This window comes from Pseudoliparis swirei, chromosome 15 (assembly GCF_029220125.1).
Source record: "Pseudoliparis swirei isolate HS2019 ecotype Mariana Trench chromosome 15, NWPU_hadal_v1, whole genome shotgun sequence".
Lineage (NCBI taxonomy): Eukaryota > Metazoa > Chordata > Actinopteri > Perciformes > Liparidae > Pseudoliparis > Pseudoliparis swirei.
Window position 1 is genome coordinate 2,226,734 of NC_079402.1, and position 18,588 is coordinate 2,245,321.

Here is an 18,588-nt window from a genome sequence, read left to right on the forward strand (position 1 = left end):
ATTTAGTGAGCCACGCGCGCGTCCCGGGTTATCTCCACCGTGCCCCCCTCCCCAACACCCCCAACCCACCCGACCCATCGCTGCCTGACAGCCGCAGACATGCCTCTGTCTCTGGGGTGGCTCTCGGCTCTGTTGGCGGGTCTTCTCTGCGCTCACGTCCTGCAGACCCTCTGCTTCCCGTACTTTTGGAGGGACTTCTTTTTCCTGCTGAAGGTGGTGCGTTACGGCGTGAGGCTGGAGCTCTCCTCCAGGCTGCCGCGCGGCGTGCGCACGGTGCTGGACCGGTTCGTCCAGCAGGCGCGGCGCATTCCGCTCAAGCCGTTCCTCATCCACGAAGGACGCGTGCACACGTACCGGGACGTGGAGCTGCGCAGCAACAGGCTCGCCAACGTGTTCCTGGAGGCGGCGAAGCTGCGCAAAGGGGACTGCGTCGCCCTGCTCATGAACAACGAGCCCGACTTCCTGTGCGCCTGGTTCGGCTTGGCGAAGGTCGGCTGCTCGGTGGCGTTCCTGAACACCAACATCAAGTCCAAGGCTCTGCTGCACTGCTTCCACAGCTGCGGAGCCACAACTCTCGTTGTCGGTTCAGGTAGAACCCTCTCTAGCACTCTCTAGCACTCTCTATCACTCTCAATCTCTCTCCTTCACTCTCCATCTCTCTCCATCTTCCATCTATTTCTATCACTCTCCATCTCTCTCCATCACTCCATCTCTCTCCATCACTCTCCATCACTGTGGGTCATCAGCTCCTGCCTGCTCCATCAGAGCACATGATAACTTAGAAGTTTTATAATAAACTCCTTTAATTGTTTATTCATAATTTTATCATGAACAATACTCTGTTACCTACGACTGCACTTGTGTATTTGACCTGAATGGATGTACTTTGTACTTCATCCTCTGGGCCATCACTGGACAACAAATGCATGATCCCTGATCTTATTCCTGTGAACACGACATGTTCCAATCCAAATGCCAGGTTGTAAATTCTCAATTATTATACAAAAAGCAACATCTGGCATATAGCAGCCAACAACTGTGTAAAAGTGGAGAAATGTGTGTGTTGTAATCCAAGCTTCTCCTGTCTCTGTTGACAAGACCACACACCTTTAAATCCAATTACATTTATGTGTATAGCCCAATATCAGAAGTATTACATCAGCCTCAAAGGGCTCTACAACCCGCACGGCGTAGGCTGTGGCCGAGAGGAAGAGGTTTGATCCCCGGCTCCGTCGTCCACCTCGAAGTGTCCTTGGGCGACACACTTTTAACCCTTAACTGTTCTTGAAGGCTACGTCTTCGGTGTGAATAAGTTTAGTCCTGATGGGCCGGTGGTATCTTGCCCGGTAACCCGTCAGCGTGTGAATGGCGTGTCGAATACAGACACAGATAAAGGTGGTGTACGGATGCAACTCCATTCTCCAGTCACACCTTCTGTCCTGGGATTGGATATGTAAACATCCCCCAAAGAAATATTGTGTTTCCATCAGCACTGTTATCTGCATCAGCGCTGTTATATCCGTCAGCAATGGTATCTCCATCAGCACTGTTATCTCCATCAGCACTGATATCTCCATCAGCACTGATATCTCCATCAGCACTGTTATCTCCATCAGCACTGTTATCTCCATCAGCACTGATATCTCCATCAGCACTGTTATCTCCATCAGCACTGTTATCTCCATCAGCACGGATATCTCCATCAGCACTGTTATCTCCATCAGCACTGATATCTCCATCAGCACTGATATCTCCATCAGCACTGTTATCTCCATCAGCACTGTTATCTCCATCAGCACTGTTATCTCCATCAGCACTGTTATCTCCATCAGCACGGATATCTCCATCAGCACTGTTATCTCCATCAGCACTGTTTGCTCTTGTTGAGAGCCAAATTATTACCTGAGGATTGACTAATTCATTAATAATGTATTAATTTGTACATGATAAACATTTGATAGGCCCATTAAATACTTAAATTAAATTTGAAGAAAATATAATGAAAAACAGGCAGTAAAATCCTTTTCATTGTGTTGTCATTGTGTTACGATACTGAACCCCGTTCTCCAAACGTCGGGCCAGATCATATTGATTGTTTCCCCGCTCGGCTGTGAACTGTGTGACTGCTGAACTCTGACCTCTTCCAAAACCTGCGATATACAAACAAAGCTGGACCCTGCTGTACATTATTTAATTTGTAATATTTGCTGTGTGTATTTGAGAACACAACGATGTGAACTTGTTGTGCTTCCACTCGAGGTTTACCGGTCTTCACTGAATCCTGTTTCTAGTTAATAGGAATCACCGGGCGGCAGCATGTGACAGGATGACAGATGATCGCTCGAGCAAACAAGCGTGATATCGTCCGGGGACACGGCGCTCAGCCTAATGCGTTGAGACAGGAGAAGGATTCATGGTCCGACCCTGAGAGGATTTAGATGACCTTTGCAAGGTGAAAGTTATGCCATTGGGCAGAAGAAAGACGAGACACTTGTGTTTGTGTTTGTAGAGTTGTGGAACATGAGTAAAAAAAAAAGAAGTACATTTCTGCTTATAGTTCAGAATTATTACGCAAAATCAGATTCTAGATGGTAAAGACGTGTTATTGAGTAAAAACACGTTACAGTACGGCCATCCGGTACGCCCCTACGGTACGCCCCTACGGTACGCCCCTACGGTACGCCCCTACGGTACGCCCCTACGGTACGCCCCTACGGTACGCCCCTACGGTACGCCCCTACAGTAATCCCCAGGACAGCGGGTCTATAGAACTATGTGGTGTCCTTAATAACTATGATCTGACCTGGCATGTCACAGGTAAAGAACATTTCCGAGGTTGCCGTGACTGACGTTGCATTCTCTGATCATTCCTGTGTTTTCTTCGAGAGTCGATCTCCCTGCACACAAAGGTCCAAGCCGAGGTTGTGACAAAGCGTCACATCACTGAAAACACCAGTGAGCTGTTTATTCAGAAGTTCTCCTCCACACAAGCCTTCTCTTGCATCTCAGTCTGTGAGAGTTCAATACAAATGAAAAGCATATTAAAATGATCTCCATCTCTCAGATCTGGTGGAATGTCTGGACGGCATCCTCGGCAGCCTGCTGGAGGACAACATTCAGGTGTGGGCCATGAAGAGCCAGAGCGAGCACCCACAGGTGCTCTCTCTGCTGGATAAGGTGGAGGCTGCCTCCGATCAGCCCGTGCCGGCGGCGCTGCGTGCCATCACCTCCCTCAAATCCCCGACTCTCTACATCTTTACGTCTGGAACAACTGGTTAGGGTGGTTTTCTTTGTTTGCCTCATAGCCGCCAGTGTTTGTCTTGGGGGGTTGTGTTCGCAACGGGTTCCCTGAAGGCCTCCTCCAGCTTCCCCCCTGTGCGATCCATCCTGTGCTCTGGGATCTTTGCCTCTTTGTTGGTTTGAACATGAACCCAGCGCCCACTCTGCGTGTGCAGGGACATTATAACGATAACATGATGATTGTCTTTTAAGTATGGATTAATCATACATCTCCTTTTAGTGTATGAAATGTAGAACACATTAACAACCCATGCTGCTCAGTTTGAAGACATGCAGGCTAGGTGTAGGTCTGATGAGCCTGTGTTTTTCCCAGTGCATGCTGGGATAGACATGGTGACAAACAGCATTCAGCAAATGAGTTCAACCTTAGGCTTACCATATTTGTGAGACTTTCTTCTTTTTTTTTTACCAAGACAATTTTACTTTTCTATTTAAAATTTTGAAAGACTATACATTTCAAATAAAGTGCAATATTAAAAACGCTCTGATCTCAGGGGTTAAACTTCAATATTAAGTGTTTTCCGTAGCTGACGTCCCTCATTAGCTTCCACGGTTTAAGAGCTGCAGGTACCTTTAAAATAAAGGTTGCCCCGGTCATGGTTTTGGATCGATGTCTCACTTCGATATGAAAACCATGTCTTTTAGAAAATAGACGGCTTTCATTTTCTCATGAATCCGTCTGAATTTCCATAAGATCTCTGTGGAAGGACAATAAAAGCTTGTTTCCACTGGACGTCATTGGTCCATCAGAACCGAACGGAAACGGCACGGGACGGGACGGGACAGGCTTTCCCTTCTACCACCGTGACCTGAGGAGTGTCTTTTAAATCAGAGTGAGGGAGAGGGAGGCCACTCACAGGGCAAGCGAGGGCAATTCCGTGCGCTTTCGTCATTAATGGAGTCGGGAACCTTAAACTGCAGCTTTGCGTGACGTCATGCAGGCTGTGTACCACGTGTCACACTTTTCTTTTCCCGTATCATATAATGCATAAGTTGTGTGTGTTTCATTTCCTCAGGGCTCCCGAAGGCCGCGGTGATCACTCACCTGCAGAGCCTGAAGGCAGCAGCAGGGTTCTGGGCCTTCGGAGCTACCGAAGACGACGTGGTGTACATCCCTCTGCCGCTCTACCACAGCGCCGCTTCCTTGATCGGCATCGGAGGAACCATCGAGCTGGGTAGGCCTCCGAGTCCGCGTGGCTGATTCTTGTGTTGGAAGCGTTTGTTTTTGTCGTAGCTCATCGGAAGAAATCTAAACATCGAGCAAACGGCGAACTAGATCAGCGGTTGTTTGCATGACCGAGTTGAGGCAACGAAAGCCTCTTTGGACTCTTTGGCCTTTTACTTTCTTGTCACATTGAACGGTTTGCAGAATTATCAATTCACAGTTCCTGTTTAAAATGAAGAATCACTTTGTAGAGAAAACCTGAAAACCTGAGAGTCGTGACACCCTCCTCAAATTCTTCTGCAACAGGTTTTATTTTGAAAAACCTCTGATCTCACCGTGTCATTATTGTCATATATCTTAAAGCAGCGAGAGCTATTGTGCCATCGACCACACAAAAAACTAAAGTCAATGATCAATACATCTACAGCTATTTGAAGGGCACTTTATTCAGATGGTGAGATGCACCGACGTAAGCATGCTCACAATGGAGAATAGCACACGTCAAACACTATGTTTTCTAACTTTTTATTTTATTCTATTTTGTGTGTATTTTTTTCTTTGGAAATATTGACAGGTACATAACACGGTAAACATGAACTTTAATTAAATTTTTTAATTGAATGGTAGATGACACTTTCATTTTATGATTTTAATAATAATAATAATAATTTTATTATCGGCTGCAGAAACGCGTTAAATATCATTTCATTTGACAAAATGTAGGATGCAATTTATGAACCTCAGGGTTTTGTGAGCGTTTGTTTTCACAGCACGAGTCCACAAGGTCGTGACGATGATATGAAAACAAAACAGATTTGCAGCAGTGTTGCGGTCATGTGGATTATTGAGTGAATATAATCGTATACATGCATGTTCCGCCAGAATCTTGCCACATGATAGTTTCCAGAGGTAAATAATAATCTACTTTTAAAATGTAAAACAGGCAACAGAAGGCATCCTGAAGAGGTTTTTGTGGCCTTTGTTACATAACAGGGCTGCAGACGGTGTCACCGCCAACAGCGTCCCCCTTTTGAGGACCCAATGTTCCACAACTAGTGGCCTAATTGGAGACTTTAGAACAGGAAGTGGACACCGAAGACTCTTGTAGATGATGCTATTGTTTTGGGTCGTGGTCGCCGTGGTCGCCGTGTTCGCCTCTTCACAGAAGCGTCCACCGTGTGAACCTTCATATTTTGGGTTTCGATGACATTACAGTACGGTCCAAACTGCTCGTTTCAGCAACTTTATTATAATTTAGAAATGTGATGCTGCAGTGATATAACATGGTTTGGGAAATGCAGCTACTTCTTATCTAATCAGCGATCCCATTGATGACTCTCTGGCTTCTGCATTTGGGCCAACTGCTGCCAGAGTTGACGGTTCAACGTCCTTCAGAGATAAACCTCGGGGCAGCTTGTGCTCACAGACCGTTGGCGAGGTCGGCGCCCTCACAGATTTAGATGTTGACACACGGGGGTACGTACGCCTGCCTGGACTCACAAGACCGCCTCTAAACCCAAAATAGAAGTCCAAAGTAAGCTAACGTGGAATAGCCCACCAGAGGTGTAAATACATCATTTCGTTCCACTGCGAATTTATATTTTGATAAATTCCCACTTTACATTCACGTTCCACTCTGGCAGCATCTTCAGTCTGAATCTATATCTATCTCTGAATATGATTTAAGCTTCTCATTTGGAGTCGATCAAGCCGTCATCTACGATACGCTGAGTCGGTGTCCTCGCTGTTTGTCCCGTCACAGGCGCCTCCTGCGTCTTGAAGAAGAAATTCTCGGCCTCCCAGTTCTGGAACGACTGTCGAAAATACGACGTCACCGTTTTCCAGTACATCGGAGAGCTCTGCAGGTACCTCTGCAACCAGCCCGAGGTAATCCGCTGCTCGGCATCCAGATTAAAGGGTTACGGTGCAGTGCTAACAGCACGCCTGGCACCAAGAGGCTGGCTCTCTGCTTCCTCGTAACTTCATCTCGGTTCGTTCCTTCCCTTCTGTGTGTCTGCTGAACAAGACTTTGGAGTCACATTTAGAAAGGGCGTCGTCTTCTTTCTGATGGACTGACCCCTGAACCATCGCTCTTCAGAGCACCTTCAGGTGTTCCTTCTCTCCTCAACTCACTATTCTAAGAGTTTCCGTATCTGACGCCGAGCTAGGAAGCGGCGCGACGGAGCCAGTGAGTTAGCGTTGAGGCAACAGGAGAAGGAAACGGCATCAATGCTTCACAGCCAGGGCCACTTGGCGAGGACCCGTCAACTCAAATTGTGGCACAACTAGCAGAAAGACAAGCAGGGCCTTTGTTTTTGTGATATTCACGTTCTCCCATTGGCGGACACACACACACACACACGCACACACACACACACACACACCCAGTGTGAGGGCAGAGCTCGGACTCAAAGTCCTCTTTGTCCACTCGGTTATTCGCCGCGTGGGCGGAGGCCGGGACTCGTCCTCGCCACTGATTGGCAAATTAAAGATGTGGATACGCACATAAGCACTTTTTTTTCACAAGGTCAACGTGAGTGACGATCACCGCCGGCACGCCGGCCCCGTGCCACGGACGCCGTCAGAGAGGACGCAACGGCAAATACTTTATGAAGAACTGCGGCGTATTCGCTCAGTGTCATTGATGTCATATTTGACTCATGTCATGTGTTAAAGCTGCATTCTCTCTCCGGACCGCCAGGGGGCGACTCCTTTTGGTTGTATAGAAGTCTATGCTTCATGTGTTAAAACTGCATTCTCTCTACTGACCACCAGAGGGTGACTCCTCTGGTTGTATAGAAGTCTATGCTTCATGTGTTAAAACTGCATTCTCTCTACTGACCACCAGAGGGTGACTCCTCTGGTTGTATAGAAGTCTATGCTTCATGTGTTAAAGCTGCATTCTCTCTACTGACCACCAGATGGTGACTCCTCTGGTTGTATAGAAGTATATGCTTCATGTGTTAAAGCTGCATTCTCTCTCCGGACCACCAGGGGGCGACTCCTTTTGGTTGTATAGAAGTCTATGCTTCATGTGTTAAAGCTGCATTCTCTCTCCGGACCACCAGGGGGCGACTCCTTTTGGTTGTATAGAAGTCTATGCTTCATGTGTTAAAACTGCATTCTCTCTACTGACCACCAGAGGGTGACTCCTCTGGTTGTATAGAAGTCTATGCTTCATGTGTTAAAGCTGCATTCTCTCTACTGACCACCAGATGGTGACTCCTCTGGTTGTATAGAAGTCTATGCTTCATGTGTTAAAGCTGCATTCTCTCTCCGGACCACCAGGGGGCGACTCCTTTTGGTTGTATAGAAGTCTATGCTTCATGTGTTAAAACTGCATTCTCTCTACTGACCACCAGAGGGTGACTCCTCTGGTTGTATAGAAGTCTATGCTTCATGTGTTAAAACTGCATTCTCTCTACTGACCACCAGATGGTGACTCCTCTGGTTGTATAGAAGTCTATGCTTCATGTGTTAAAGTTACTTTCTCTCTACTGACCACCAGTAGAGAAGCCGCCCCCTGGTGGTCAGGAGAGAATGCAGCTTTAACACATGAAGCAGAGACTTCTATACAACCAGAGGAGTCGCCCCCTGGTGGTCAGGAGAGAGAATGCACGTTTAAGACTTTGAAATCTACTGTGCTAACGTCGTCTCGTTCCCACCAGTCGGCGAATGACGGCGTTCACAAGGTGCGGATGGGCGTCGGCAACGGGCTGCGGCCGGACGTGTGGCGGGAGTTCCACGGTCGCTTTGGGAATGTGAAGATGTGCGAGGTGTACGGCTCCACCGAGGGGAACCTGTGCTTCATGAACCACATCGGCAAGATCGGAACCGTGGGCCGCTCCAACTTCTTCTACAGGGTGAGTGCTTGGTGACCTCGAGGGAATAACATGAGATAGATCACATTAAATGAATCATAAACACCCTCTCTCCATAGTTAACGTGGTAAATGACTATTCTCTGGTGTTTAATGAAGTCTCTACAGAGGTGTGTAGAGGCCCATCTCCAGTGTTCAAATGGTCCATTGTGTTATCGCCTTAGAAGACTAGCGGAGGGGTAGAAAACCCTTTAAACTCTTTTTATGTGAGCGCAGCTGAAAACAGTTATGCTGCTGAGAGAAGCTATAAAACTGTCCTTCCTTTGAGCCACAAGAAGAACAACATCGCCTCTGTGCATTGTGGGAATCTGTTTTCCAACCCGATAGTGAGCTCACATCCCACGTGCACTCTCCAGAGGCTTGACCACTAAATTAGTGCATGTGGCTGAGTAAACTGTAGTGGGTGGGGGGGGGGGTCAGCTTAGAGGAGGCCTGTCAGGTCCTGTAGTGTAGTCCCCCATCGGAGAGGTCTTTGAGGGGTCAACCAGCTGGTTGGCCTCTGCGTGGCCTGGGGGGGGGGGGGGGGTCATGAACACCTGTGATCGGCCAATTTAACGCCGACTGGTTTTCTGAAGCATAACATCCGGATTCAGTGTTGGTCAAATATAATAAAGTTATTTTATGTAAACTGGACCTCTGGAGAATTGATAGAAATGAACAAAGATCTCTCATTTGGAGAGAAGCCACGCCTCCTCTGAATGTCCTGGGCCTCTCGTGGTCGTCCAGGTAAAGGTGTTCCACGAGGTCGTTGAGTATCCCAGAGGTCACGACAGGTCATTCACCACGGCTTTTAAATGGTCTCGCTCCAAATAAAAAATGTAAAAAGATCGACGATGGAGATGACCGTCTTCCCACGGGAGGAGAGTCGGCTCCTTAAATCCACGAGGGTCTCCGGTACCCGGCGCACGAGTATTTAAAAACATCAACTTTTAGATGAGGCCTAAATAATTTAAATAACATTTAAATAACACATTTATGCTGTGTGTCAAGACAAAAAGGATGTTTTTGGTCCTAAATAGATTAATTTCAATATCTTGAGGTCAAGGATCAAAAACACCTCACAATGGACCAATAAATGCAATGTGTCTTCTTTTTGCCCGTCTGTTCGTTATCATAGGACAGTGTGACTCATGTATGGTGATTATATTTAATCAAGACAATAACATGTTTATTTTGTGGTCATTTTAACCATTTCATGCGATGCTGTGAACAGAAGGACCTCCTGTCGAGTCGGGGGGTGAAGGGTCATATGAGGTCATCCTGAGTGATGCGTTCAGGGCCCTGAGCTCACCAGTCTTAGCTTATATATCTTCCATCAGACTGGTTACACGTGTTCAGCTGTAATCTCTGACCTCTGAGTTCTGGAGGTCATGACCTCAGAACGTGACCTCAGGACGCACGGCGAGGCGTTCAGAGCCTTTCGCGTCCGATTCGGTTACATTACAACGTGCACAATTTGGGGAAGTTTATATGTACAAATATGCAAATGTTGGACATTTAAATGAAATAAATATGCACATTTTGAGTAAGTTTAAATGAAAAAAATGCACAATTGTGGGAGCCTTAAATGAAGTAAAAAAAATCAAATTTGTGGGAATTTTAAATGAAAAAGATATTGACATTTGGGGAAGTTTAAATGAGAAAATATGCAAATTTGGAGATGTTTACATTTTTTTAAAAGTGCAAATTTGGGAAAGTGAAAAACATTTGCAAAATTGAGTTAAATGTAAAAAAATTAGAAGAAAAGTGGTGTGTGTGAATATGTGTCTTGTATGTAAAAAAAAAAAAGGAGGAGAATATTCTTGAAGATGAACTCCCTCCATTGAGCCTTCTCACGGGGTCAGGAGGAGGTCAGAGCCCAAATTCTATCTGCTTCTATAAATCTGGACCAATATTCTAATGATGTCATCATGAGGTCATGGCCTTCTCGTCAAGGATCCTGGATGAGATCGCTGTGACGTGATCTTTAGTTCAACACGTTCTCTCGACTGTGTGCAGCTCTTGTTCAAGTACGACCTGGTGAAGTACGACATGGCGAGGGACGAGCCGGTGACGGGTCCCAGCGGCTTCTGTCAGCGGGTGGAGAAGGGTGAGGCCACGACGCCTGAAGGTGTTCCTTTATTTTGAAATGAATCCTCTTGGTATTGACTTCCTGTCCTCCTGCCAGGTGAGACGGGGCTCCTGCTGTCCAAGGTGAGCTCCCTGAGTCCGTTCTTCGGCTACGCCGGCAGCAAGCAGCTGACCGAGAGGAAGCTGAGGAGAGGCGTGTTCGTGAAGGGAGACGCCTACTTCAACACGGGCGACCTCATGGCGGAAGACCACGAGGGCTTCATCAGCTTCAGGGACCGCGTGGGGGACACCTTCAGGTACCCAGACTCCTCTGGTTGTATAGAAGACTATGCTTCACGTGTTAAAGCTGCATTCTCTCTCATGACCACCAGGGGGCGACTCCTCTGGTTGTATAGAAGGCTATGCTTCACGTGTTAAAGCTGCATTCTCTCTCCTGACCACCATGGGGCGACTCCTCTGGTTGTATAGAAGGCTATGCTTCACGTGTTAAAGCTGCATTCTCTCTCCTGACCACCAGGGGGCGACTCCTCTGGTTGTATAGAGGTCTATGCTTCACGTGTTAAAGCTGCATTCTCACTCCTGACCACCAGGGGGCGACTCCTCTGGTTGTATAGAAGTCTATGCTTCATGTGTTAAAGCTGCATTCTCACTCCTGACCACCAGGGGGCGACTCCTCTGGTAGTATAGAAGGCTATGCTTCATGTGTTAAAGCTGCGTTCTCTCCCCTGACCACCAGGGGGCGACTCCTCTGGTTGTATAGAAGGCTATGCTTCACGTGTTAAAGCTGCGTTCTCACTCCTGACCACCAGGGGGCGACTCCTATGGTTGTATAGAAGTCTATGATTCATGTGTTAAAGCTGCATTCTCTCTCCTGACCACCAGGGGGCGACTCCTCTGGTTGTATAGAAGGCTATGCTGCACGTGTTAAAGGGTACCTGTAGTGAAAACGAATATGTAGCCAGATCAAAAGATAATGTGTTTCTAAAGGTTATTCATGCACTGACGGTCCAGTATTCAATAACAATACGTAGTTTAGGCTGTTCAAAGTCCTCAACTCCGACATGCGACATTGCACTGGAGCTTGAATATGTCGCGGGTGGTGTGACGTCAGATCGTTGATAGATCGACAGCCAGCCACAGCGGATGTGTTCAGATACCAATATAAACAACGTCGAGCGCTCGCAAACAAATGCTGAGAGATTGAGAATATGGACGATGAAAGATTGTCAGATTCAGCAACTGGATACTTGTTTGAACCTTTAAAAGCAGACTATCCCCATTTAGTGAATTGTGACAGCGATGATAGCGATGATTCTGATGAAGTTGATGCGAAGGACCGCCGGTCCAGATGCTTCACCGTGCACGCAAGTCGGCGGACGTTTGGTGCAGTTGTGGGAAATGTGTGCCACAAAAAACAGACAGAGTGCATTTGTTGTAAAGAACACGAACTTATGTCCGATGATATAGTGTCATTAGACCTCATCTGCTTCACACAAAAGCGTGAGCTTGATAGCTACATCGCGCATAAGCCAGCGCTGGAGATGTCTTTCATTGATGCAATGATCGGCCGACATGTTCGGGGTGCTAGTGACTTTTCTTTGCTCCGTCCGTCCGATGCGCGCAAACCGGTGTCGGAGCTCCGCGCGCACGAGACGGCGGGCAGAGGACTGTCAGCGCAACACGTAGAGACAGAAATGACGTGCTGCTGCTGTAATGTGGCGCTATAGAGAAAGTGACAGGGGGGCGGGCCAATTTTTTTTAATGTCATGCGATCTACCAATACTACGCCGCGATCGACTGGCAGGTCGCCGCGATCGACGTATTGAGCACCCCTGATATAGATTGTGTAATTCTTGAGGCCACCGATCTATCCCAAGAAGCAACGCGTGTAGAAGTGGCTCCGGATGGGCTGAATTCCTTTCAACGACTCTACGTCATAGTGACCTTTGACATGAGTAAATAACTAGCAAAATGGCTGCGCCCTGAAGCGTTCACGGACTCGGAATGTTGACAAAGAAATGTAAAGCCTCGGGCTATGCGTGACTTGTTGACAATAGCGGCGGGGAAAATATGATTTATTTGATGCGCCGAATGGATGTAGCACGTTGTTGTTTTGCACTACAGGTACCCTTTAAAGCTGCGTTCTCACTCCTGACCACCAGGGGGCGACTCCTCTGGTTGTATAGAAGTCTATGCTTCACGTGTTAAAGCTGCATTCTCACTCCTGACCACCAGGGGGCGACTCCTCTGGTTGTATAGAAGTCTATGCTTCATGTGTTACAGCTGCATTCTCTCTCCTGACCACCAGGGGGCGACTCCTCTGGTTGTATAGAAGTCTATGCTTCATGTGTTAAAGCTGCATTCTCTCTCCTGACCACCAGGGGGCGACTCCTCTGGTTGTATAGAAGGCTATGCTGCATGTGTTAAAGCTGCATTCTCTCTCCTGACCACCAGGGGGCGACTCCTCTGGTTGTATAGAAGTCTATGCTTCATGTGTTAAAGCTGCATTCTCTCTCCTGACCACCAGGAGGCGCCTCCTCTGGTTGTATAGAAGTCTATGCTTCATGTGTTAAAGCTGCATTCTCTCTCCTGACCACCAGGGGGCGACTCCTCTGGTTGTATAGAAGGCTATGCTGCACGTGTTAAAGCTGCATTCTCTCTCCTGACCACCAGGGGGCGACTCCTCTGGTTGTATAGAAGTCTATGCTTCATGTGTTAAAGCTGCATTCTCTCTCCTGACCACCAGGGGGCGCCTCCTCTGGTTGTATAGAAGTATATGCTTCATGTGTTAAAGCTGCATTATCTCTCCTGACCACCAGGGGGCGACTCCTCTGGTTGTATAGAGGTCTATGCTTCACGTGTTAAAGCTGCATTCTCACTCCTGACCACCAGGGGGCGACTCCTCTGGTTGTATAGAAGGCTATGCTTCACGTGTTAAAGTTGCATTCTCTCTCCTGACCACCAGGGGGTCTATTTTTTTAAATCATTCCTGTTTCCCTGAGTTCAGGTGGAAAGGTGAGAACGTAGCGACCACGGAGGTGACGGAGGCCCTCGGTCAGGTGGACTTCATCCAGGAGGTCAACGTGTACGGCGTGGAGGTGAAAGGTGCGTTAAACACTATAAATATATAACACCTGTCATCGCCGTGGCGACCCGGAGGGTGACCTCGTGTTCGTGTCCAGGACACGAGGGCCGAGCCGGCATGGCCGCCATCATCACGAGGCCGGGCCTGGCGCTGGACGGCAGGAAGCTGTTCCACCACGTGATGAGGGAGGTGGCGGCCTACGCGCGCCCGCTGTTCATACGGCTGCAGGTAAGGGGCGGGGCGGGGGAGGAGGGTCCTCCACCCGTAGGGACTCAGACCCCCAGGTGAGGGTTTAAACTGAGGTGGTCGGTTTGAGCGTTCCGCCATCTAGTGGCCGTTAGGCGCCACTGCCACAGTCATGATGCCATGAATTAAATGGGATAGAAACAAATAGGAGAGGAGGGAGAAGGAGAGGGAGAAGGAAAGGGAGAAGGAGAGGGAAGGTGAGAAGGAGAAGGGGAGAGAGGGAGAAGGAAAGGGAGAAGGAAAATGAGAGGGAGAAGGAGAAGGAGAGAGAGAAGGAAAGGAGGAGGTGCTCTCACCGTGTCTGATATCGGCCTTCTTTATCTCGCCAGTGAGAAACAGACTCTCCATGTTCTCGATGACATTGTTTAACTTCTCTGCTTCAGAAGATATTTGGGGGCGGGGCTTAAACCATGCGTCAGAGTGAAGGCCCTCCCCTTACGCCTGATGGCCGCTGTGTGTTCTCCTCAGGTTGTCATGGAGACGACGAGCACCTTCAAGCAGCAGAAGTTCCAGCTGGTGCAGAGCGGCTTCGACCCGGCCGCCATCTCCGACCCGCTCTACGTGCTGGACTACCAGCAGCAGAGCTACGTTCCCCTCACGGAGAACATCTACCGCAGCATCATGACCGGAGAACGCAAGCTGTAGAACCCCGAGTGAGGACTGGGAACGAGGAACAGAGGGGAGGAAAGGAACCGAGAGGAACCGAGAGGAACTTAGAGGAACCGATATGAACTGAGAGGAACCGAGAGGAACCGAGAGGAACCGATATGAACTGAGAGGAACCGAGAGGAACCGAGAGGCACCGATATGAACTGAGAGGAACCGAGAGGAACCGATATGAACTGAGAGGAACTGAGGAACCGAGAGGAACCGATATGAACTGAGAGGAACCGAATGAACTGAGAGGAACCGAGAGGAACCGATATGAACTGAGAGGAACCGAGAGGAACTGATATGAACTGAGAGGAACCGATATGAACTGAGAGGAACTGAGAGGAACCGAGAGGAACTGATATGAACTGAGAGGAACCGAGAGGAACTTAGAGGAACCGATATGAACTGAGAGGAACCCAGAGGAACCGAGAGGAACCGATATGAACTGAGAGGAACCGATATAAACCGAGAGGAACCGATATGAACTGAGAGGAACCGATATAAACCGAGAGGAACCGATATGAACTGAGAGGAACCGATATGAACTGAGAGGAACTGAGAGGAACCGATATGAACTGAGAGGAACCCAGAGGAACCGAGAGGAACCGATATGAACTGAGAGGAACCGATATGAACCGAGAGGAACCAATATGAACTGAGAGGAACTGAGAGGAACCCAGAGGAACCGAAAGGAATCAAAAGGAACCGAGGAACTGAGAGGAACCGATATGAACTGAGGAACCGAGAGGAACCGATATGAACTGAGAGGAACCGATATCAACTGAGAGGAACCCAGAGGAACCGAAAGGAATCAAAAGGAACCGAGGAACTGAGAGGAACCGAGAGGAACCGATATGAACTGAGGAACCGAGAGGAACCGATATGAACTGAGAGGAACCGATATCAACTGAGAGGAACCCAGAGGAACCGAAAGGAATTGAAAGGAACCGAGAGGAACTGAGAGGAACCGATATGAACTGAGAGGAACCGATATGAACTGAGAGGAACCCAGAGGAACCGAAAGGAATCGAAAGGAACCGAGTGGAACCGAGAGGAACCGATATGAACTGAGAGGAACCTAGAGGAACCGACGTTGTGTAGTTAACAGGATGAGTTGATCACACACACTTTGTGAAACGTCCGATAAACAATCTGCACCTGAAGGCATCACGGTGGAACATGTCTGCTGTGTGTTGGTTCTCCGTGACGTCGTATCCGTCCATCTCTTCATTTACAGATCAATATAAATATCTGATGACGTAAAGATAATAAAGAGAAGTTCTAAGTATTTTCAGCTCTAAAATAATAATTAATAGTCGGGTTATTCTTTAAAATTCACGTATGTAATAGTTTTACAGTAAATAATTAATAATGGGGTTATTGTTAATATTATTATTAATAATATTCTGTATTATATAAATTGTTTTTAATGGTCTTTCTAAATGGATACAAATCCATTTAAAGTGCCTTAATTCCACCCGTACTGAAGGGTTCATTGATGGAATTTAAAGGTCCAAAAGTTCATTTTATGAGGAAGATTCAGGAATGTTTTTATAATCTACAAACAAATGAATTCTCACAGATATTTTTGCTACTTTACTGACAGTGAAATTGTTTTAAATGTATTTGTGGTCAACAAATTTATCCAGAGATGTTTTTCAGTGATTTTACTTCTTCAGCAGAATGACGTTGACAAAGTGATATTTTTAATATGAAGAGCTCAAAGTTCTCGACATTCATGTTTTCTTTTAATTCTGTGAATGTTTTGATTCCACGATTTATTTATTCATTTTATTACCTTTGCATTGAAAATGCGGAAGGTTATGTTTTGATCGCCGTGTATTTGTATGCGTGCGTGTTATTCGCATAAGTAAAAAAGTATTAAACCGAATCGCATGACATTTGGTGGGATGATTGATTATTATCCGGGGACCATTTGATTAGATTTTGGGATCGATCGGGTCAAATGTCAAGGTCAAGGTCATGAAAAGGTAAAAATCTTCTTTTTACCATAGCGCGTCAATTTTTATCCAATTGGCATGCAACTAATGCCAAAATGTTCATAATTCAATGCCCAATTTTGTGATATGCGAAGGTATGCGCTCTACCGAGTGTCCATTCTAGTTTATTTATGTTTTACTTGGTTGTTCATGTGCTGCTGCATTCAGGGAACCCTTCCAGGTGACATGAGTGTTCACTGAACGTGGGCAGCATCAGGGCAGGCGGGATTTGAACCATCGACCAAAATAAGCTTAAGAAGTTTCTGCTCACGTATTTAATTCCAGTGTATCACCAGAGATAATATGTGTAATGTTCTCGTAAATAAACACAACAGTGACTGAATGGAGGCCTTTGTTTATGTGCAGCTTTCCCAGGATGCAACACAACGTCCGGGTTGTTGTGTAGAACGTTCTAGACGTTGAGCCCTCGGCCTCCTCCAGAGGTCACCGCTGTTCTCCAGTGAAGCTCGGCGAGCAGCTGGAGCTCCCACAGCTGCTGCATCAGGCAAGAGAGTCGCCAACACTGCCTATAAGGCCACGCCCCCTCCAAGGTCACGCTCCCTTTAAGGCCACTCCCCCAAATGTTTCATACTCCCCATAAACAGACATCATGGCTTTTGTTAGCACTCACACACACACACACACATATATATATATATATATATATATATTCATATACATACTGTATATATGTATTTATTTACTTTTGTTGTAATATATAATTATACGTATATACATATATATATATGTATATACGCATCATCTCACTCTTCCGGTAAGCTTTGGTTGCCAGCTCAACAGCGAGCATGACTTCTTCTTCTCTCCCTCCCGCTCCCTCTTGCTCAGTGTGTCTCATGTATAGTTATCCCCCTGCCTCCCTTAATGATAACGATACATGCAACAAGTGTAGTTTATTTGCTAGGTTGGAGGCAGGTCTAAGTGGGTTAGATGCACGGCTCCGCGCTATCGAAGCTCAGACAGCTATGCTAGTTAGCCCGCCCTCTCCCGTAGTCGGCGCGGAGCTACAGTCAGCTGTTAGCTGTGCCCCGGCGGTAACCGTGCAGCCGGATGGTTGGGTAACTGTTCGCAGGAGTCGTAAGTCTACACAGAAGCCCGCTGTGCACCAACCACTTCACGTTTCGAACCAGTTTTCCTGCTCAGCGACACACCCGCTGAGGAACACACCCTGGTTATCGGGAGCTCTATAGTCAGGAACGTGAAAATAGCGAAGCCACGGACCAGAGTCGTGTGCCTCCCGGGGCCAGAGCGGGCGACGTGGAGTCTTGTTTGAAGCTGCTGGCTAAGGATAAGCGGAGATACAGTCAGATTGTAATACACGCCGGTGGTAATGACGCTCGAGCCCGCCGCTCGGAACTCACTAAAATTAATGTGGAATCGGTGTGTGCTTATGCCAAGACGTTGTCGGACACCGTAATTTTCTCTGGCCCTCTCCCAAATTTGCAGACAGACGAATTGTATAGCCGAATGTCGTCTTTCAACCGCTGGCTGTCGAGGTGGTGCCCAGCGAATAATGTGGGCTACGAGACAACTGGAAGACTTTCTGGGAAAACCTGATCTGATGAGGAGAGACGGCATTCATCCCACGTTGGACGGAGCGTCTCATTTCTGCGAATATGACCAAGTTGATCACGGACTTAATCTATGACAACCCAGGGTTCAGATCAGGAACCGGGAGCAGAGTTGTAGTTTAACACCCTTCTCTGCTCTTCCATTCGAGCAGTTACCCACCCTTGACTTTAGAGTAGAGACTGTGTCTGTCCCACGGCCACTTCAATTAAATAAATCAAAAGTAAGCAGAAGAGGAGTCGTACACAATAACCTTATACAAGTTAACACAATTATTTCAGCAGTGCAACAAAATAGGTCTATTAAATGTGGTCTCCTAAATATTCGATCTCTGTCATCTAAAGCTGTGTTACTGAATGATTTAATATCAGATAATCACATTGATTTATGTTGCCTAACTGAAACCTGGCTGAGCCATGAAGAATATGTCTGCCTGAATGAATCGACTCCTCCAAGTCATATTAATACTCACATTCCTCGAGGCACCGGTCGAGGAGGTGGAGTAGCAGCCATCTTTGAATCGAGCCTATTAATTAATCCTCAACCAAAATTACACTACACCTCATTTGAAAGCCTTGTTCTTAGTCTTTCACATCCAACC

General features: G+C 47.2%; 1 protein-coding gene across 1 annotated transcript; it reads left to right on the forward strand.

Moving 5' to 3' along the window:
* Window positions 1-16,743, forward strand: slc27a6 (solute carrier family 27 member 6). Its single transcript, XM_056432817.1, has 10 exons — window positions 1-589; window positions 3,065-3,274; window positions 4,317-4,475; window positions 6,228-6,352; window positions 8,134-8,328; window positions 10,344-10,434; window positions 10,513-10,711; window positions 13,423-13,520; window positions 13,598-13,728; window positions 14,215-16,743. The coding sequence occupies exons 1-10, from the start codon at window positions 100-102 to the stop codon at window positions 14,389-14,391; spliced, it is 1,875 nt and encodes a 624-aa protein (XP_056288792.1). The 5' UTR covers window positions 1-99; the 3' UTR covers window positions 14,392-16,743.
* The last annotated feature ends 1,845 nt before the right edge of the window (window positions 16,744-18,588 follow it).

What these genes read in the sequence shown, in the direction of transcription:
- slc27a6 (XM_056432817.1), top strand. Translation starts at nt 100, where the DNA reads ATGCCTCTGTCTCTGGGGTGGCTCTCGGCTCTGTTGGCGGGTCTTCTC. An exon ending in GTACGGCGTGGAGGTGAAAG is followed by an intron (nt 13,521 to 13,597) that starts GTGCGTTAAACA and finishes GTTCGTGTCCAG; the next exon opens with GACACGAGGGCCGAGCCGGC. An exon ending in CGCTGTTCATACGGCTGCAG is followed by an intron (nt 13,729 to 14,214) that starts GTAAGGGGCGGG and finishes TGTTCTCCTCAG; the next exon opens with GTTGTCATGGAGACGACGAG.